This window comes from Carya illinoinensis, chromosome 10 (genome assembly GCF_018687715.1).
Source record: "Carya illinoinensis cultivar Pawnee chromosome 10, C.illinoinensisPawnee_v1, whole genome shotgun sequence".
Taxonomy (NCBI): domain Eukaryota; kingdom Viridiplantae; phylum Streptophyta; class Magnoliopsida; order Fagales; family Juglandaceae; genus Carya; species Carya illinoinensis.
The window spans coordinates 19,553,815-19,570,725 of NC_056761.1; the positions used below are offsets into that span (position 1 = coordinate 19,553,815).

General features: G+C 40.0%; 1 protein-coding gene across 3 annotated transcripts; it reads left to right on the top strand.

Annotated features, from left to right (window-relative positions):
- The first annotated feature begins 1,425 nt into the window (after window positions 1-1,425).
- LOC122279728 lies at window positions 1,426-7,482 on the top strand. Of its 3 annotated transcripts, none has more exons than XM_043090523.1 (6): window positions 1,426-1,879; window positions 2,121-3,145; window positions 3,241-3,425; window positions 6,093-6,129; window positions 6,459-6,526; window positions 6,623-7,482. In XM_043090523.1, the coding sequence occupies exons 1-6, from the start codon at window positions 1,831-1,833 to the stop codon at window positions 7,113-7,115; spliced, it is 1,857 nt and encodes a 618-aa protein (XP_042946457.1). In that variant the 5' UTR covers window positions 1,426-1,830; the 3' UTR covers window positions 7,116-7,482. The 3 variants fall into 3 exon arrangements, with proteins under 3 accessions (XP_042946457.1, XP_042946455.1, XP_042946456.1); XM_043090521.1 differs by having other exon boundaries at window positions 1,430-1,879; window positions 2,149-3,145; XM_043090522.1 differs by having other exon boundaries at window positions 1,431-1,879; window positions 2,149-3,145; window positions 6,644-7,482.
- Window positions 7,483-16,911: the final 9,429 nt, after the last annotated feature.

Here is a 16,911-nt window from a genome sequence, read left to right on the forward strand (position 1 = left end):
CTTGAGGGTGAGGTAGAGGAGAAATGTCGAAGAAGAAAGTGAGTGGGAACACCATGACCCTTAAGGATTTCCATGGTGACTCAATTCCCTTTGATCTCCCTCTTCCTTCTGCATTCGGAGTGTAAGTACTTTTTACCCCCTTCTCTTCTAATCTTTTTCTTTTGTAACTATTATTTGCTCTTCAATATAATCATTTTCATTTTAAAAAAGGTTCCATTTTAAATTATGCACCACGGCCTCGCATTCGATGACCATGTATACACCCTGGCTCTATCTGTCATATCGCAGATAATGATCGTATGTGAGATTTCATTACAAGCAATACCTAACTTCATGTACTAGTCCTTGACCATAGCGTTTTCTAGCCTTCGCTGGCAAAGAAGCAGTGGCTACGGAATGAGAGTGTTACCATCCCATCTGAACCTATTAACGCCTAACGTTAACTTACGAGACCTTGCTCCATTATTAGAACATTCTTACTGGATTATCTATATCCAAAACTAATGTCCATTTTTACCTATTAGAGATAAAAACCACTTGCAATGGATTATCCATAGTCAAATATCTTGGCTTTGAACTGCAACATATGTAAAGAAAAAAGCAATTTTGATGGTTACTGTTCTGTAAGCAAATCTTTATTTTAGTGTTTTTGTAACTCTCTATCTCTCCTCTGATATTTTCATAATGCAATTATTACAATTTTGATTCTTGCTGATTTTGTTTTTTTTTTTGTCGGGATTGGGGGCAGACCTCAGAACTTTATTTCAGGGGGCTTTGAGTTCAAAAGGGTCTGTGCCAATTTGTTGGACGATTGTGATCCAAGACAATAAAGGTGAATTGACGCCATAATCTGATAATTAGGCTGTGAATTCACAAGGGTTCTATTCTATTTACAAGGCTGTGAATTCACATTTGTGGTTAAATGACAATTGAAAAAATATAATTTTTTAACCCATAAGTTAATTAAAATATGATTACGAATTAACATATAATAGGTAGAATAGTATAAGTTAATAATTAAAGAAATTAAATATTTTTTAATTATTTATTACTATATAATAAATAGATAGATAATCCAATGTAGAGATTTGATGTAAATAGTCAAAGTCAAATTCATCTTATATTATTTTATTATTATATAATGAAAATAGTTATTATAATATGGAGACTTATGTAAATGAAATAATCAAAATTCAAATTTATCTTTTATTTATCAAAAATTTCCTTCGCATATGCATAATCTAATAACATCAATATATTAATATTCACTTTTTTAAATATTAAATTTAAATAAATAAATAATTATTATTTAAATAAATAAATAAATAAATAAATAAAACATGAGCGAAGAGGTAGCAAAACCATACTGCAAAGTATCATTCCCAATTCAAAAAGTGAAAAATATGGAAATAAAGAGAGAACATTTTTCGGTATAAATTCGGTAGAAGGCATGCCAAAGTAATGAAAAACTCACAGGCGAAACGGAAGCAATCGAAGGTCCTATATATCCCCTATACATGCATATATTCAGAGTGATCGAGAGACAAAGTGAAGCAACAGGGAAATCGAGGTCCGTGAGCAGGAAGCAAACCTTCTCTTTTTCCCCCTGCCCTCTCTCTCCTTCTCGCTCTTGCTCAACGCTGCCTCAAATCTCCGAGGCATCGGGCGGAAGAAGAAGCAGAAGACAGAAGAAATTGAAGTTACGAATACACAGAGAGAGAGAGAGAGAGAGAGAGAGAGAGAGAGAGAGGGAGGGAGCTTGAGGGTGAGGGAGAGGAGAAATGTCGAAGAAGAAAGTGAGTGGGAACACCATGACTCTTAAGGATTTCCATGGCGGCTCAATTCCCTCTGATCTCTCTCTCCCTTCTGCACCCGGAGTGTAAGTACCTTTTGCCCCCTTCTCTTCTAATCTTTTTCTTTTGTAACTATTATTTGCTCTTCGATATAATCGTTTTCATTTTAATATTCTCCTCTGTCATTAATTTTTCAATTCATAGTAGCGACCTTTTGATTTGATTTCAAAACCTAGTTACGATTGAGCTGGTGCAGAATCTCGCTTACAAGAACCACTGTATCTGCTCGTACAAAGCCTAGTTATATTCCTTTTCTTTTCTGAATAGATTTCTCGTTCTTTATTTTCCTCAATAGAACTGTGAGGCCGTCGGATCATTCGGGTCAAGACCGTCCAAACTCATGGGGAAACCCAATTGGGAGACCTGATAACTGGTCTCGGCCACAGTCCTCTCCTGCGACGAGGCCTTTCGATGATAAGACTCCTTTTCTCACTCATACTGCCCGCATAGGCCGGAACTTTGATGAGGATGAGCGAAAACCCCTTGATGGAATTTCGGCCCCTCGTCGGACTATCAGCGATGAGAGCATTCAGGTCCCTGCATCCCGTGTTGAGCTGAAGTCCGAGTATGGGTCAAGTGGGAGTTTAGTGGGTTGGCAGGGGTTGGCTCCGAGTGGGGTGGTGAATGCCTATGCGGCTAAGGTTAATGAGGTGACTCATGTTGGTGTTAATTCACAGAACTTAGGTGGGAATAGTGGGCTGGCAGTTGGTGGAGGTTATCCCAATGCGTGGGCAGCAAGGAAGGAGATGGTTGGGGTTAATGAACCAGTGCAACAATCTGCCTGGTCTGGACCAACAGCTGTCTTGAAGTTGGCTCGTGCCAGTGCACTTGAAAAGGTGTCTTCAGGTCGATGGCAGTCAAAGCATGCGATCCATTTTCAGGCAGATGTTGAGGATTTGATGTCACCCAAAATTGAGACCGTCTTTCAGTCCAACAGTTATGGTAGTAGTAGCCATGAGAGGGTTGATGTTTTGGGTGGAAGAGATTATCAGGATGCAACCTTGGCGAGGCAGGTTGAAAGGGGTCTGCATATTGAGGATGGGGTTCAAGCTGCTAGGAAGGAGTTGCCGAGATATGAAATGGCTATGGGTCCCAAGTATTCAGATGTAAAAGAGCGGAATGCTGCAATTCATACAGATAGGACTCCACTTGCTCGTGATGATGGAAGACTTAGTGGATCTGAATTGCAACCCGCAGTGCCTTTAGAACCATCAGAGCGACCCAAGTTGAAATTGCTTCCCAGAACAAAGCCATTAGAAAGTTCAGAAAAACCTGCAATCGATCATAGACAGGTATTTGTAAGATTATGAGGTTGATAACCATATTGAGAAAATGAATGAATAGCACAATCCATGCATTTAATTCCTCTTATGTTTGTGGATTATAGGGGTGTCAACGAGTGAATGACACTGGTCATGCTGAAGCTTTTGAAGTCTATGGGAATATGTATCCTACAAAACTTAGCATGGCAATCACTGAGAGTGTGCCACAGGCTTTGGAGCATCCCAAATTGAGTTTAAAGTCTCGGTTGCAGCCTCTTGAGCAATTGGAAGGAAGTATTGAAAAAGATAGGTCAGTAACTGATTTTTGCTCTGTCCTTTTTAATTAATTTTCCCTTTCTGAGATTATTTTTAGACTTGATATGCTTGTGATTAAGATCACAAATACAACATTATTAAGGGTCAAAAGATCTGTATGGCCCACCATTAGCAATCTTCTGAGCATAGAGTTGTGCATGGAGTTGATTTTTATATATTTAAAACATCTGTAAATTAAACATGCGACAACACAACCTACAGTCTTTCTTTTTCTTATAAAAAATAATTAAAAAAAAGGCAGGTGACAACACAAATCGATGCTAAGTTAAATGTGTATCTTTTAGTTTCTTTATTTGAGATCTTGATAGTGTATGTTTTGGAATTCGGTATGTGTAGCCTTTTGGCTTGAAATTAGAGAGTTTTTTTTTTTATTGGTACCGGGTGTCCGAGAACAGTGTCCTGACTAATCCCAAGGGTGTATAGGGCAAGGAGTTTTCTGCAAGTGTACCTCAGGTAATTTAAGGGGAAAATTCCCTATCTAATGGCCCCTAGAGATTGTTTGCACCCAAAAAAATTCGAACCTTAGACCTTGGAGGGATCATACCACCAAGATCAAGGCCTTTACAAATTGAGCCAACCCCTAGGGGTTTGAAATCAGAGAAAATAAACATGACCTTGAGTCTTGAGCTGAGATCTTGCCCATGTAATAGATGATTTTAATTAAAAAACGCAATAGGCATAGCCCAAGTACACAAAACAATTATGCGGAATTTATATTTGATATACAGAATTTATAGCTTTCAAATAATGTAATATGTGAGTGGTCCTATTGCTATTCAGTTACCATTTCAGCGGAGTGACATGCTAATTAACAAATTATGAACGCACTTGTTTTATACTTTTAAGAGACCATGTATTCTAGCGTTTTGGTTCTCTCTTGTATAAAGAGAAAATGAAAAAGAATAGCACATGGTTCAAATAACAGTAGCTGGCCTAATAATTTTTGTTCCCCTTCCTCAGTCTCACCTCCAACCACTTACTGGGTTGAACTTCAAACTGTTCCAGCTTAATGGGGTAGAGTTATAGCATGGCTACAAAGGTTGAGGGAATCTCATCAATTTAGTCAACTTAGTTGCACTTTTGGGATTAGGAGCATTTTAACAACCACAACATAACACTATTTGAATCAAAAGCCTTTAATTTGGCACTGTAGGTACAAAAATAGGTGGAGGTTAGCATTTCATTGACTTCATACTTTGGGTTTTGGTTATTTGAATATTGAATTTCAATCCCCTGGTGGAAATCTGATGAAGGTCCTGTATTCTTTCAGATCATCGATTATAAGTGTTTTGGTCTTTGTTTTAAAACATTGATCACTGATCGTTGGGTGGGTACAGCTATCATGGCTCAATTTGAAGCTTGTGGAGAGATTTGCTAAAAGTGTCCGAAAATATCTTTACACACAGACACATATATTTGTTCTGGGTGTGTGTGTGCACGGCGCACGCGCATCTTATGCACATGTGAGATCATGATATTATGACTCCCAAATCACTCATTAACTAAGAGTTGGAGGGTGAGGACATGGATGCTTGAGTTTTGTATCTACCTATTTGGAAGGTTGTTAATTCCCCTTATATGTGTTGACGGTCTTCATTTTGTAAATATTCCATTCCCACAAAGATGGTTCCAATTGTTATCTCTGACATTAAGGTAATGCTCTTTGTTCCTTTGAAGTTGTCTAATCGCAGATTGAAAGGAAATTATCTTAAGAATGTGAGTTTGACTGTAGAAATTGGCTTATTATATGGAATTGAAATTTAGTTGTCTAATAGACAGGTATGAGATCTTATTTACCAATAAAAAAAGTGGACTGGTATGAGATTGGAATGATTAAGAGTAGTGACTTGGTTCTTATCAAAAGAGTAGTGACTTCGTTATTTGCCTTTAGTTGTAAAAAATCATGTTCATTAGTATCCAATTTAGTTGCAGTATTGGTTAGTCTTGTTACAACTACTTTGAGTTGATATGACTCAATATGTATGATTAAAGTTCATGGAATGCACTGAGTAATTGGAAGCATCTTACTTATAAAATAAAATAAAATAAAATAATTGGAAGCATCTAAAAATGCCAGAACCATAAATGGATATAATATATAAAAGTTCTTGGAATTCATTGAGTAGTGTGCTCTGCATTGGTAAGATAAACAAAGAGTGCATATATTTGTGTCTACATTGACCTGCTGCTCAGTTTTACATACATTTTTCATAAATATTCAAGAACATCAATGGTGTCCTTGACTAATATTGGAAAAAGTTTACCTTAGTATTTTTTTTTTTTGATAAGTTTGGCATTCAATCTGGTGAAACCAAATTATTCCTCCTATCCAGTCAATTCTTGTAACTACTTTATATAAAAAATAAAAAATTAATTTGCTGACCTCTGGGAAGAAGTTTTTCATGTCTTGCTGTTATGGTTGTTTGGTTGTGCTGTATTTTGAAACATGGTAGAACTTAGTTTAGATTTCAACAATCATTCTTTAGTCAATCTTCCATAAGAAGTAATTGATGTGCCATTTAAGTTGCTATACCTGTCCTAGTTTCAAATAAATGGTATGTAATTTCTTTTCTGTGCTTTTGTTTTCACTGAATACCGGGCCATTTAATGCTACTGAAACAAATAGTCTTAAGTGATGCAGGAATGCTGTGTTTGGTGGTGCTCGTCCACGAGAACTGGTGAGTTTTTTTTTATATATATATAATTTTGAATTTATTAAACAATTTGAATTTTGAATGCCAGTTACAAATTTGATTTGTCACTTCTTCATGCTGCTGTTGATAAATTAGATGTAATCATCTGTTCATTGTGCTTTTACTCCTGGCCTGTCTCTCTGGGGTATAAGTGATACCATGACTTCAGAATTTTAGAATTGTTGTCACTTGTTCCCCTTTTCCTCCAGACATTGGACAATTTACTAGTCTGCATGGGTATCGTCTATTTTTTCTTTCCTATTATTCAGTGGCTTCATATTCCCAGCTCAACAGCATTGCTAATCTGTTCTCAGGTTCTGAAGGAGCGAGGGATTGGTGATGTTGAGATCAACAACCATGACTTGGTTCAACAATTCGATAGGTAGTGAATCTCTAATATATGTTTTGTTGTTCCTAAATACCATTTTCACTAAATTAATTATTATTATTATTATTATTATTACTATTTTTTGTGAAGGACTGAGCATAATGTTCCCAGGATTGAAAGAGACATGAGAGGAAAGGATTGGAAGGAGAATCCAATTCTTGCTGAGAACAGTGAAAAAACTGAGAGTCCTCTCCTTGATGAAAAGATCGGAAAGAGATATGAGAGGAAAGATCATCGGCAAGACATTGAGAGAGTTGACGTGCAAAGGAGGAACTGGCGTAATGAGAGCTGGAGGAATAGCAGAGAGACTGAAAGGAATCAGCAGCAGGTTGAGAGGCCACCTTCACCAGAGACTTGGCGCAAGCCTGTAGTGCAGGTAAAACCTGACTCCCCCGACTCCGGTGGTCCACGCCATGGAAAAGTGGCCTCAGCCATTGAGCTTGCCCAAGCATTCTCTAGGTCAGTCTCGGATCCAAAAACAGCTGATCACTTTTCCGGCCAAAGGGGCCATCCTGGCCGGACTCAAATGCCTTTCTCACGGCTGATGGGTCCGACCCCGAGGCCTCAGATTAATGGTTACTGAATGTTTGAGTGATTTCACGTGCAATTGGGCATATATGTGTCAGAAGAATGTGTGGGGATACAACATTGTGTAGATGTGAAAGTACTCGCCAAGTGATGGTATCTGCTGCTGATTTTTTCCATGGAAAATAATTGTCCTACAAAATTGATTACAACAACCAGCCCGACTTGTGCCATCATCTCTTTACTTAGTGTCCTCGTTCTAGTCTGTCTAATCTTTTTTAATTTTTTGCGTTTTCCTCCGTTCACAAATTTATTAGGAGGAATTGTTCTGTTGTTGCCCTTTTGTCCGAGAGACGAGGCCACTCCAGGTTGAGTTTACAATTTGCATTCACGGTATTGAAAGTGTTGAACTGGTTTTTCTTGCTCCTCGTGTTTCGCCTGATCAATGGTAGCATTTTGCAGTTTATACCAACTAGGGCTGCTAACGAATTGGATCAAGCTGAACTCAAACAGGGGTACTTGAGCTCGGTTAGCATATTTACTCGTTAGAACTTGAATAAAGTTTGAATAAACCTTGTTTGAACTCGGCCTGCTAATCATTAATATTGTTCGAACTCAGTTCAATCTCGAGTGAAAATAAATGAACAAGTCGAGCTCGAGTAGCTTGTTTGGGTTTGAGTTCAAGCTTCTTTGTTTTTTAAAAAATCTTGATTATTATCTCTTGATTAATGTAAAAAGATTTATAAATTTTAAAATAAATCTTAACAATTTAACTATTCAACCAAATAGTCTTGTTAAAAAAAAAAATTATGTTATAACTTTTTATAATATAAATGAACTTATAAATTAAAAAAGTAAAACATAAGAGAAATGCAATAAATTATAGTATATGTATTCATTGCTAGATATATATTTTTAAGTGCATTACAAGCATATAATATAAGTATATAGTTATAGCATATGCGTTATATACATATATCACAATATAAAACTATAATAATATACAACTATAAGTTATAAGTAATAGTTATAAATTACAACATAAATATCATTTGTCTAGTATAATGAAAACCATAATGTGTATGAGATCAATGATATGATTTCGTAACTAAAGAAAAATATTATCAACTTATGTTATGATATGTATTATTTATACGAATTATAGTTAATCAATTAAAATTTAATTTGGTAAATGTTTCAAGCAAATGTGCATTCGTCCCTTTTATTTATGATTATATCAATAGGCTATAATCTATAATAGAAGTAAAAAAAATTGATACATAATACTAATGTTATATTATTAATACATAATTAACTAAACTTATAAAATAGCTTGTTTTACAAACATAAATAGCTTTATATATCATATAACTTGTAATAAAATACACAACTATATATAGATAATTAATTACATTAAAAATTTTCTATAAGGCTAAGAGCTTGATGGCCTGATGACGTATGATCCGGTTCTCCAAATGAAAACTTGGAAATAAGATAAACTACAAATAAATATAATATATAATTAACTATATAAAATACAACGTATTCTCTTTAATTTATAAGAACAATATTTTGCCTATAAAAACTTATTTGTTTAATCAAAGGGTTTTATTTATTTATTTATTTTTTAAGTAAACAGTAGTATTAATAAGAATTAGTATAGCTCAAGTATACAAGATGGTATACATTATAGAGGACAAAAAAATCATGTACATTTAGGCTATTAAAATCTACAGTTATAGTCTAAAGAAATAAGGTACTGAAAAATAAAAAATGAAACTCTTCTAGTGTCCGCTCTTTATCTTTGAATATTTGCTCAAAGATAAAGAGCATAAAAAATTATTAAAAAGGAACAGTAAAAATTAATGAAATTTATCTCCTAAAATAGTAAAAACCAAACCAACTACATTTCCAACCATATGAAGTAAATATCCGGGAAATAATCATTGAATAAAATAATGAATTATAAAAGATATAAATAAGTTGAAGTCGAAGAGAGAGATTGGATATAACGCTAATAAATATTCTCTCAAGATGAGAGATGGCGCAATATGGGAGAGAGAAAGGCAAATGGCGAGACTAGGATTGTTCATACGGGTCGGATTTTATCCGGCCTAGCCCAGAAACCGGATAACCAGATTTTCGGTTCCGGTTATCGGACCGAATCCAATCCGGTCCGAAACCCGTATATTAGAAAACCGGATGAATCCGGACTGGGTACCGGATTTTAAACCCGGAACCTGGATTTAAAACCCGGTACCCGGGTTTATAAAAAGGAAAATTACGGACGTTGGTAGGGTTTCTGTTTCTGCTAGCCGCTCCCCACCCCCCCTCTCGAGATTTCTCCCCAAGACGTCCCTCCCCTCTTGCTCTCTCCCTCTCTGCTTTGTAAAGTTACCGATCAAATAAAGAAAAGAAAGAAAGAAAGAAAAGAGACGTGAAAAGTACAGGGAAGAAGGTGGAGGTGTTGATAGAGAGGAGGGAGATCTCGTCAACTCTGGGCCTGAAGAGTGCAAGCTGGGAGCCGAGCGAGGAGAGTGAGAGGCGGCGGTCACAGGGTGAGAGCTGATGCCGAAGGTGAAGCCGTCGGATCTCTGGATCTCTAGATCTTGGTGTCTGCATAGGTGAAGCCGTCGGATCTCTAGATCTTCGTGTCTGCGCAGGGCTGGTGTATGCCGTTCGTGTCGGCGGGGTCAGAGATAGCCACCGCCGCCGCCGCCGCCATCGCCACCATTAGGATTGGCCAAATTGCCATTGCCATTTGGCGTTTGCTCACAGCTTCTCAGTTCTTGGTGATGAGATGCTGGTAAAGTTGCAGTTTAGTGCAGCAAACCGACTGCCACTGGATTAAGTTTTCTTTGATACAGAAGTTCCGGGTTCAATCCGGAACCCAGAATCCGGTTTTGAAAAATTCGGATTCATCCGGGTTCCGGCCTGCCTATAATTCGGATTAATCTGGTCCGGGTTCCGGCCCGGATTTGTAATCCGGGTTCCGATTTGGGTATACCGGGATTTCTGGGTTGGAACCCGGATGAACAGGCCTAGGCGGGACAAAGCAGTAAATAAGCGCACAAGAGTATCATACGATTGAAAAACCAATAAAAATTCAGTATTCCTCTTTAAATCAGAGATTGTAATTTGTAGCCTTAATAAATCATTATAATTATATAAAAATGAATACTAAACAGGCAAACAAGTAAACAATTAAATGAAGGGTGTGCATATTGGCTTTCAAATATAAATTTTTTTGAGAGATTTTATTCATAAATCGGTACGTAGAATACATACTATATGTTAAGGATGTATTTCACATCACTAACCACACGGAAGACCTGTAATGAATAAATGGACAGCATTGTTTACTCTTAAAACACTCCGATACCAAATAATAATGTGAGAGTGCAGTCCACTTTTAAACTCCTTCAACTATTCAGACACCTCAACTGAGCTGCATCCATACAAGAATTCGGTGGGTTTAATTACTCTAATTGGACGTGATTGAAAGCTGACAAAAGCATAGATTAGATTCTTGCACGCGCCGTTATTTCCTTTTATTTTTTGTTGCCGTTACCTCTCAACTCTCTCTCTCTCTCTCTCATTTTGAGTTGTTACAAGATAACTTTTATTTTTTTCAAAATTTGACTACAGGTTTGGCACGTGGGGGACAAAATTGTCAAAGAACAGTAATAGATTTTAATAATTTTACAACTTCTCATAAATATTTCTAAACTTATTCTAACATACAAATATACATTAAACTCATCTTAAGTGGATCTCATAAAACTTACTTAACTATCTCAATTCATTACTATTCATAAAGAACTCATATCAGTTCAACATCTAAACACAGTCTAATTATATATAGAAGATGAAGTAGAATCAAGTTGAGTATTTGTTACGTCTTGTAGACTATTTGTATAGGCATAAAGAAAAAGATAACCATTCTCTATGAGTAAAGATAAACATCCTCTATGAGTGTATCTCCAACGATTTTCCTTATTAATTATAGTGATCTCTTCTTTATATAGCGGTGATGTTATCTAGTTAACGCCATGTGCCTAGGCTACCGTAGGCTATTGGGCTTATGGGTGTGATAGGCTTACATACGTGTTGAGCCATAGATACCAAAGATCCATTTCATTATATATTGTTGATATGACAAAATCTATAGGTGTAACTAGTTCTGTGACGCCCCCAAATCCCCACGCCCGAACACGGGGAAATTGAGACGTCCGGATGGTGACAACCCGGGTCACCATCCCATCGAGGGGTGCCGAGTGTGTGCAAGGCAACAAATGTGTACAGAGAAACACGCAGCGGATAACGAAAGTCATAACTGAGTACCAGAATTTTTTCTTAACGTAATACAAGCTGTTTAAAACATACAGAAATAAAATATTACAAAACACGAATACAGTTTTAACAAATATAAAAGATAGCATCAGCAACCCGGCGGAGCCGCGTCCTCGGGCTCAGCCTCCTCCTCGTCGTCCTCTAACTCTGCACCAAAAGCTACGGAACCACAAATGGTACCGCAGGTAAGTAAAACCCAAACACTACCAGATAAAAACACATAAAACTCAAACAAGATGCATGAAACATGCCCAATGCACAAAGCCCGTAAAACACCAGTTTTCCACACACGCCAAAAAAACCCATTTGGCCCAAAAACATATCCTTTCCGACAAACACGCCAAAAGTCACATTTGGCCGCCAAAAGTCCATTTGGCCCAATATCTCGCCAGAAGTCCATCCGGCCCAATATTTCGCCAGAAGTCCATCTGACCCACGCCAAAAGTCCCATTTGGCCTCATAAACCATTATCCAATTTTAACCGTATGCATCATGACCTCCCCTAGGGGTCATCCGCACACCCTGGCTCCAGTGTCACACCGTAGAGTACCACCACGCATGTGACACCTAACAAGCGATGCCCAGTTCCGCGCCCCGCGCGTGCGTAGCCAAGCATCCTCTAGCCCTCGCCAGCGAAGGGCCACGAAGTCGGTGAGTAGGGCGATGCCCGGTTCCGCGCCCGGCGCGTTCGTAGCCAAGCATCCCCTAGCCCCGCTCCCGTCATCACTCTCGACAACTCAGGGGACATCACTCAGTTTATTCCGCTCCCGAGTGACCAGAGGAGCTCCACCGAGATAATAACTCATCCCGGCTTGGGCTCGTGATACACACGCACCCGTAAAACCACTCACGCCAATACACAGGCTTTTCACACAATTCCACAAACCCACGTGCATGCACCATGCAATGCCATAACAATGCATAATAAAATAAACCAACAATCATAAATCAAATAAACAGGCAACTCCGTCCTCCATCCATCCGACCCCCGAAACTCCTCGGACTCAGTCCGGAATCAACAACCAACAACAGTAAATAATTGAATGAGCAATATATATTAAAATCTAAAAATAGAGTTTGGAAAATACTTACAGCGCTATATGGCAATTTTAGAAAACAAGCGGCGTCGCAAATGGCGCCGGAAAAGCAACGTCACAGTGAAAATTCACTGTGGCCATGGGTTTGAAAAACCCACTTTTGAATGGGGACAAACTAGGACACGAGATTGATAGGGGGTGGTCTAGGGATGGTTGTGAAGCTATTGGAAGTGGTGGTTGGCCGTGGGTGGCGGCGGAATCGCCGGAAATGGCCGGATTACCCAAAACGGAAACTAAGCTCGTAGGAGCTATTCCGGTGGTCGTTGGAGGCCGGAAATGGATGGGTTAGGACGGCAAGGGACCGGTGATGAAGTGGTGAAGAAATGTTGGCCGGAGGTGGAGCGACGGCGGCGGATCGGAGCCAAAACCGTGCGGCTTTGTTGGGCTTTTTCCAGCCAAATGGCCGGCCGGTTGGGGGTGAGCTTGGGTGGGGTGGTGCACCGGAGGGAGGGGAAGAGAATGGGACCGGTGGGGGGCCGAACGGTGGCCAGACGGCGGCGGTCTGGGCTGTGGAAGGGACGCCGGCGTGAGGGAGAGGGAGGAGAGAGAGAGCTCGGGGGGGTCCGAACGCGGGGAGAGAGAAGAGAGAAAAAGAAAAAGAAAAAAAAGAAAAAGAAAGGAAAAAGAAAAGAAGAAGGAAAAAGAAAGAGGAAAAAGAAAAAGAAAGGAAAAAAGAAAAGAAGTGTAGGGAAAAGAGGAGATCTAATCCTCATCCGGAAAACAAAACTAAACCGCCAAAAAGAGATTAAAACCACAAAACAACTAAAAGAAATAAAACACAACATCAATTAAATTAAATTAAATTAAAAACCAATTTTAAAACGCAAATAAATTAAAATAAATAACTGATATATTAATTAAAATAAAAACAATTATTTCAGCGAAAATACACTCAAAAGCGGGTCATCACATCCTCCCCTCCTTAAAAACAATTTCGTCCTCGAAATTGCAAATCAACCCCCAACTTAAAGCAAACCACATAAACGCTCATAAACCAACTGAGATCAAGGTTAAAATACATACCTTCATCATTCGAACAAATACGGGTACTGCTCTCTTATGTCCGCTGCTCGCTCCCAAGAGAAGTCTTGAGCTAACGGATCTCCCCAAGCCACTTTAACTAAAGGTATCGTCTTGGACCTCAACTGTTGCTCCTTCCAATCCAAAATCTGCGACGGAACAACTTCGTAAGTGAGATCCGGTTGCAACTGAATACCTGCTGGGTCGACGAAACGTGGCTCTTGCTGTCCAAAGCTCTTCTTCAGGGATGATACGTGGAAGACATCATGAACATCCCCAAAATAATCTGGCAAAGCAACCCTATAGGCGACGGACCCTACTCTCTCTAGAATCTGAAAAGGGCCGACGTACCTCGGATCTAGTTTCATTTTCTTACCAAAACGCTTAACACCTCTCATGGGAGAGACTTTAAGATAAACCCAATCACCAACTTCAAAAGACAACTCTCTCCTCCAGGTGTCAGCGTAGCTTTTCTGGTGACTCTGAGCTGCCGCCATTTTGTCTCTGATGATCCGGACTTGGTTTTGCATTTCTTGAATTATTTCGGGTCCAATTACCCTACTCTCCCCAACTTCATCCCAACACAAGGGCGACCTACACTTTCTCCCATAAAGAGCTTCATAGGGAGCCATCTGAATGGTCGCATGGTAGCTGTTATTGTAGGCAAACTCAATGAGCGGCAAATGATTTTCCCAACTCCCTTGGAATTCCAGGACACATGCTCGCAACATGTCTTCCAGGGTCTGAATGGTACGCTCTGACTGGCCGTCTGTCTGCGGGTGATAAGCAGTACTGAACTTCAACTTAGTACCCAAAGCTGCCTGCAAACTCTTCCAGAACTGCGACGTAAACCTCGGGTCTCGATCCGACACTATATTTTTTGGTACGCCGTGTAGTCGCACTATCTCTTTGACATACAAACGGGTCAACTTACCCAAAGAGTCGGTGTTATTAACAGGCAGAAAATGAGCGCTCTTCGTTAACCGATCCACAATCACCCAAACAGAATTCTTCCCACTAGGTGTTCTCGGCAAACCCACAACAAAGTCCATTGTGATGTCATCCCATTTCCACTCAGGAATAGGGAGGGGTTGGAGCATACCTGCAGGTCTCTGATGCTCGGCCTTTACCTGACGGCACGTGTGGTATTTCTCCACATATAAGACAACGTCTTTCTTCATTCCATCCCACCAGTAATTTTTCTTCAAGTCTCGATACATCTTTGTACTGCTGGGATGAACTGAATACGGGGCCGCATGAGCTTCCGCCATGATCCGTTCTTTGAAACCTGAGTCCTTTGGGACCACTCTGCGATCTCGGAACCGAAGTATCCCGTCACTATCCATGCTATAGTGCAATGGCCCTCGAGATTTTCGGACTCTTTTCCTGATGTTCAGCAGCTTCGGATCCTTTCTTTGGAGAGCTTTCAATTCTTCAAAATCCGTTACCCGAATATCAAGAACTGAAGACAAAATCTCTACTTGCTGCGAACTCTCTATAAGAAGCCTTCTCATCCCACAAAGCAACGATTCCAATTCTGACGGCTCGGCTTCATCTTCCAAATGAGACTTCCGGCTCAAAGCATCAGCAACTATATTAGCCTTCCCCGGGTGGTACTTGATCTCACACTGATAGTCACTGATTAGCTCCAGCCAACGCCTCTGCCTCATATTCAGATTTTTCTGGGAAAACAAATGCTTCAAGCTCTTATGATCAGTAAATACCTCACAAGCTTCCCCATACAAGAACTGCCGCCAGATCTTAAGGGCAAAAACAATCGCAGCCAATTCTAGATCATGCGTCGGATAATTCTTTTCATGGTCCTTTAGCTGTTGAGATGCATAGGCTACAACCCGTCCTTCCTGCATAAGGACACAACCCAAGCCAAACTTAGACGCATCGCTGAAGACTACAAAAGGCTTATGCGGTTCTGGGAGTGCTAACACTAGTGCCGTTGTCAACCTGTTCTTCAATTCCTGGAAGCTTCTCTCACACTTCTCTGACCACACAAATTTTGTATTCTTCCGAGTCAAAGCTGTGAGAGGTCCGGATAGGCGAGCAAAACCCTCTACAAATCTTCGGTAGTAACCGGCGAGCCCCAAGAAACTCCGGATCTCGCGCACTGTAGTCGGGCGTGGCCATGACAAAATGGCTTCTACCTTACTAGGATCAACTGCCACTCCGCCCCGGGAAATTACATGCCCAAGAAATTTAACTTCTTCCAACCAGAACTCACACTTGCTGAGCTTGGCGTATAGCTGGTGTTCTCTCAATCTCTCAAGTACCAGACTAAGATGATACACATGCTCTTCAACATCTCAGGAATAAATCAGTATATCATCAATAAATACTACCACAAAGGAATCCAGGTAAGGCTGAAACACCCTATTCATTAAATCCATGAACGCTGCAGGGGCATTAGCTAACCCAAACGGCATCACCTTAAATTCATAATGCCCATACCTCGACCTGAAAGCAGTTTTAGGCACATCCTGGTCTCTGATTCTCAGCTGGTAATATCCCGACCTCAGATCAATCTTAGAGAACACGGCTGCTCCTTGAAACTGGTCAAACAAATCATCAATCCGCGGGAGAGGGTATTTATTTTTGATGGTCACCTTGTTCAATTCCCGATAGTCAATGCACATACGGAGGGTTCCATCTTTCTTCTTAACAAATAAAACTGGTGCACCCCACGGCGACGTACTAGGCTGAATAAATCACTTCTCTACCAGTTCTTGCAACTGAGTCTTCAACTCTTTCAATTCAGCCGGTGCCATGCGATAAGGAGCTTTATGCACAGGAGCCGCTCCAGGTTCCAAGTCTATAACAAACTCCATCTCCCGAACAGGGGGTAGTCCGGGCAAGTCATCCACAAACACATCGGGGAATTCTTCCACAACTGGAATGTCTGCCAAAGACTCATTCTCAGACGGCGTGGACACCATCTGCACCAAGAATGCATTCGCTCCCCATGCAATCTCCCGTCTTGCCTGAATCGCCGATATAATCATTGGCTTTTCTTTTAATCTACTCCCTGCAAATTCCAGACAATCACCATCTGGAAGCTGAAAGCTAATTATCCGACTTCTGCAATTAATACTCGCAGAATATCGGTATAGCCAATCCATTCCGAGGATAATATCAAAACCCAACAGCTTGAACACCACCAAGTCAGCATCCAAGAATCTTCCCTCAAAATTTAACGGGCATCCCAAAGCAATCTTGGAACACCACACCATCTCACCATCGGGTAGAGCCACTACCATAGCCTTCGGCAACGGTTCCGTGACCAAGTTACACACCCGAGCAAACGTGGAAGACACAAACGATCGTGAAGCACCGGAATCAAACAAAGTACAAGCATAAAACTCATACAAACGG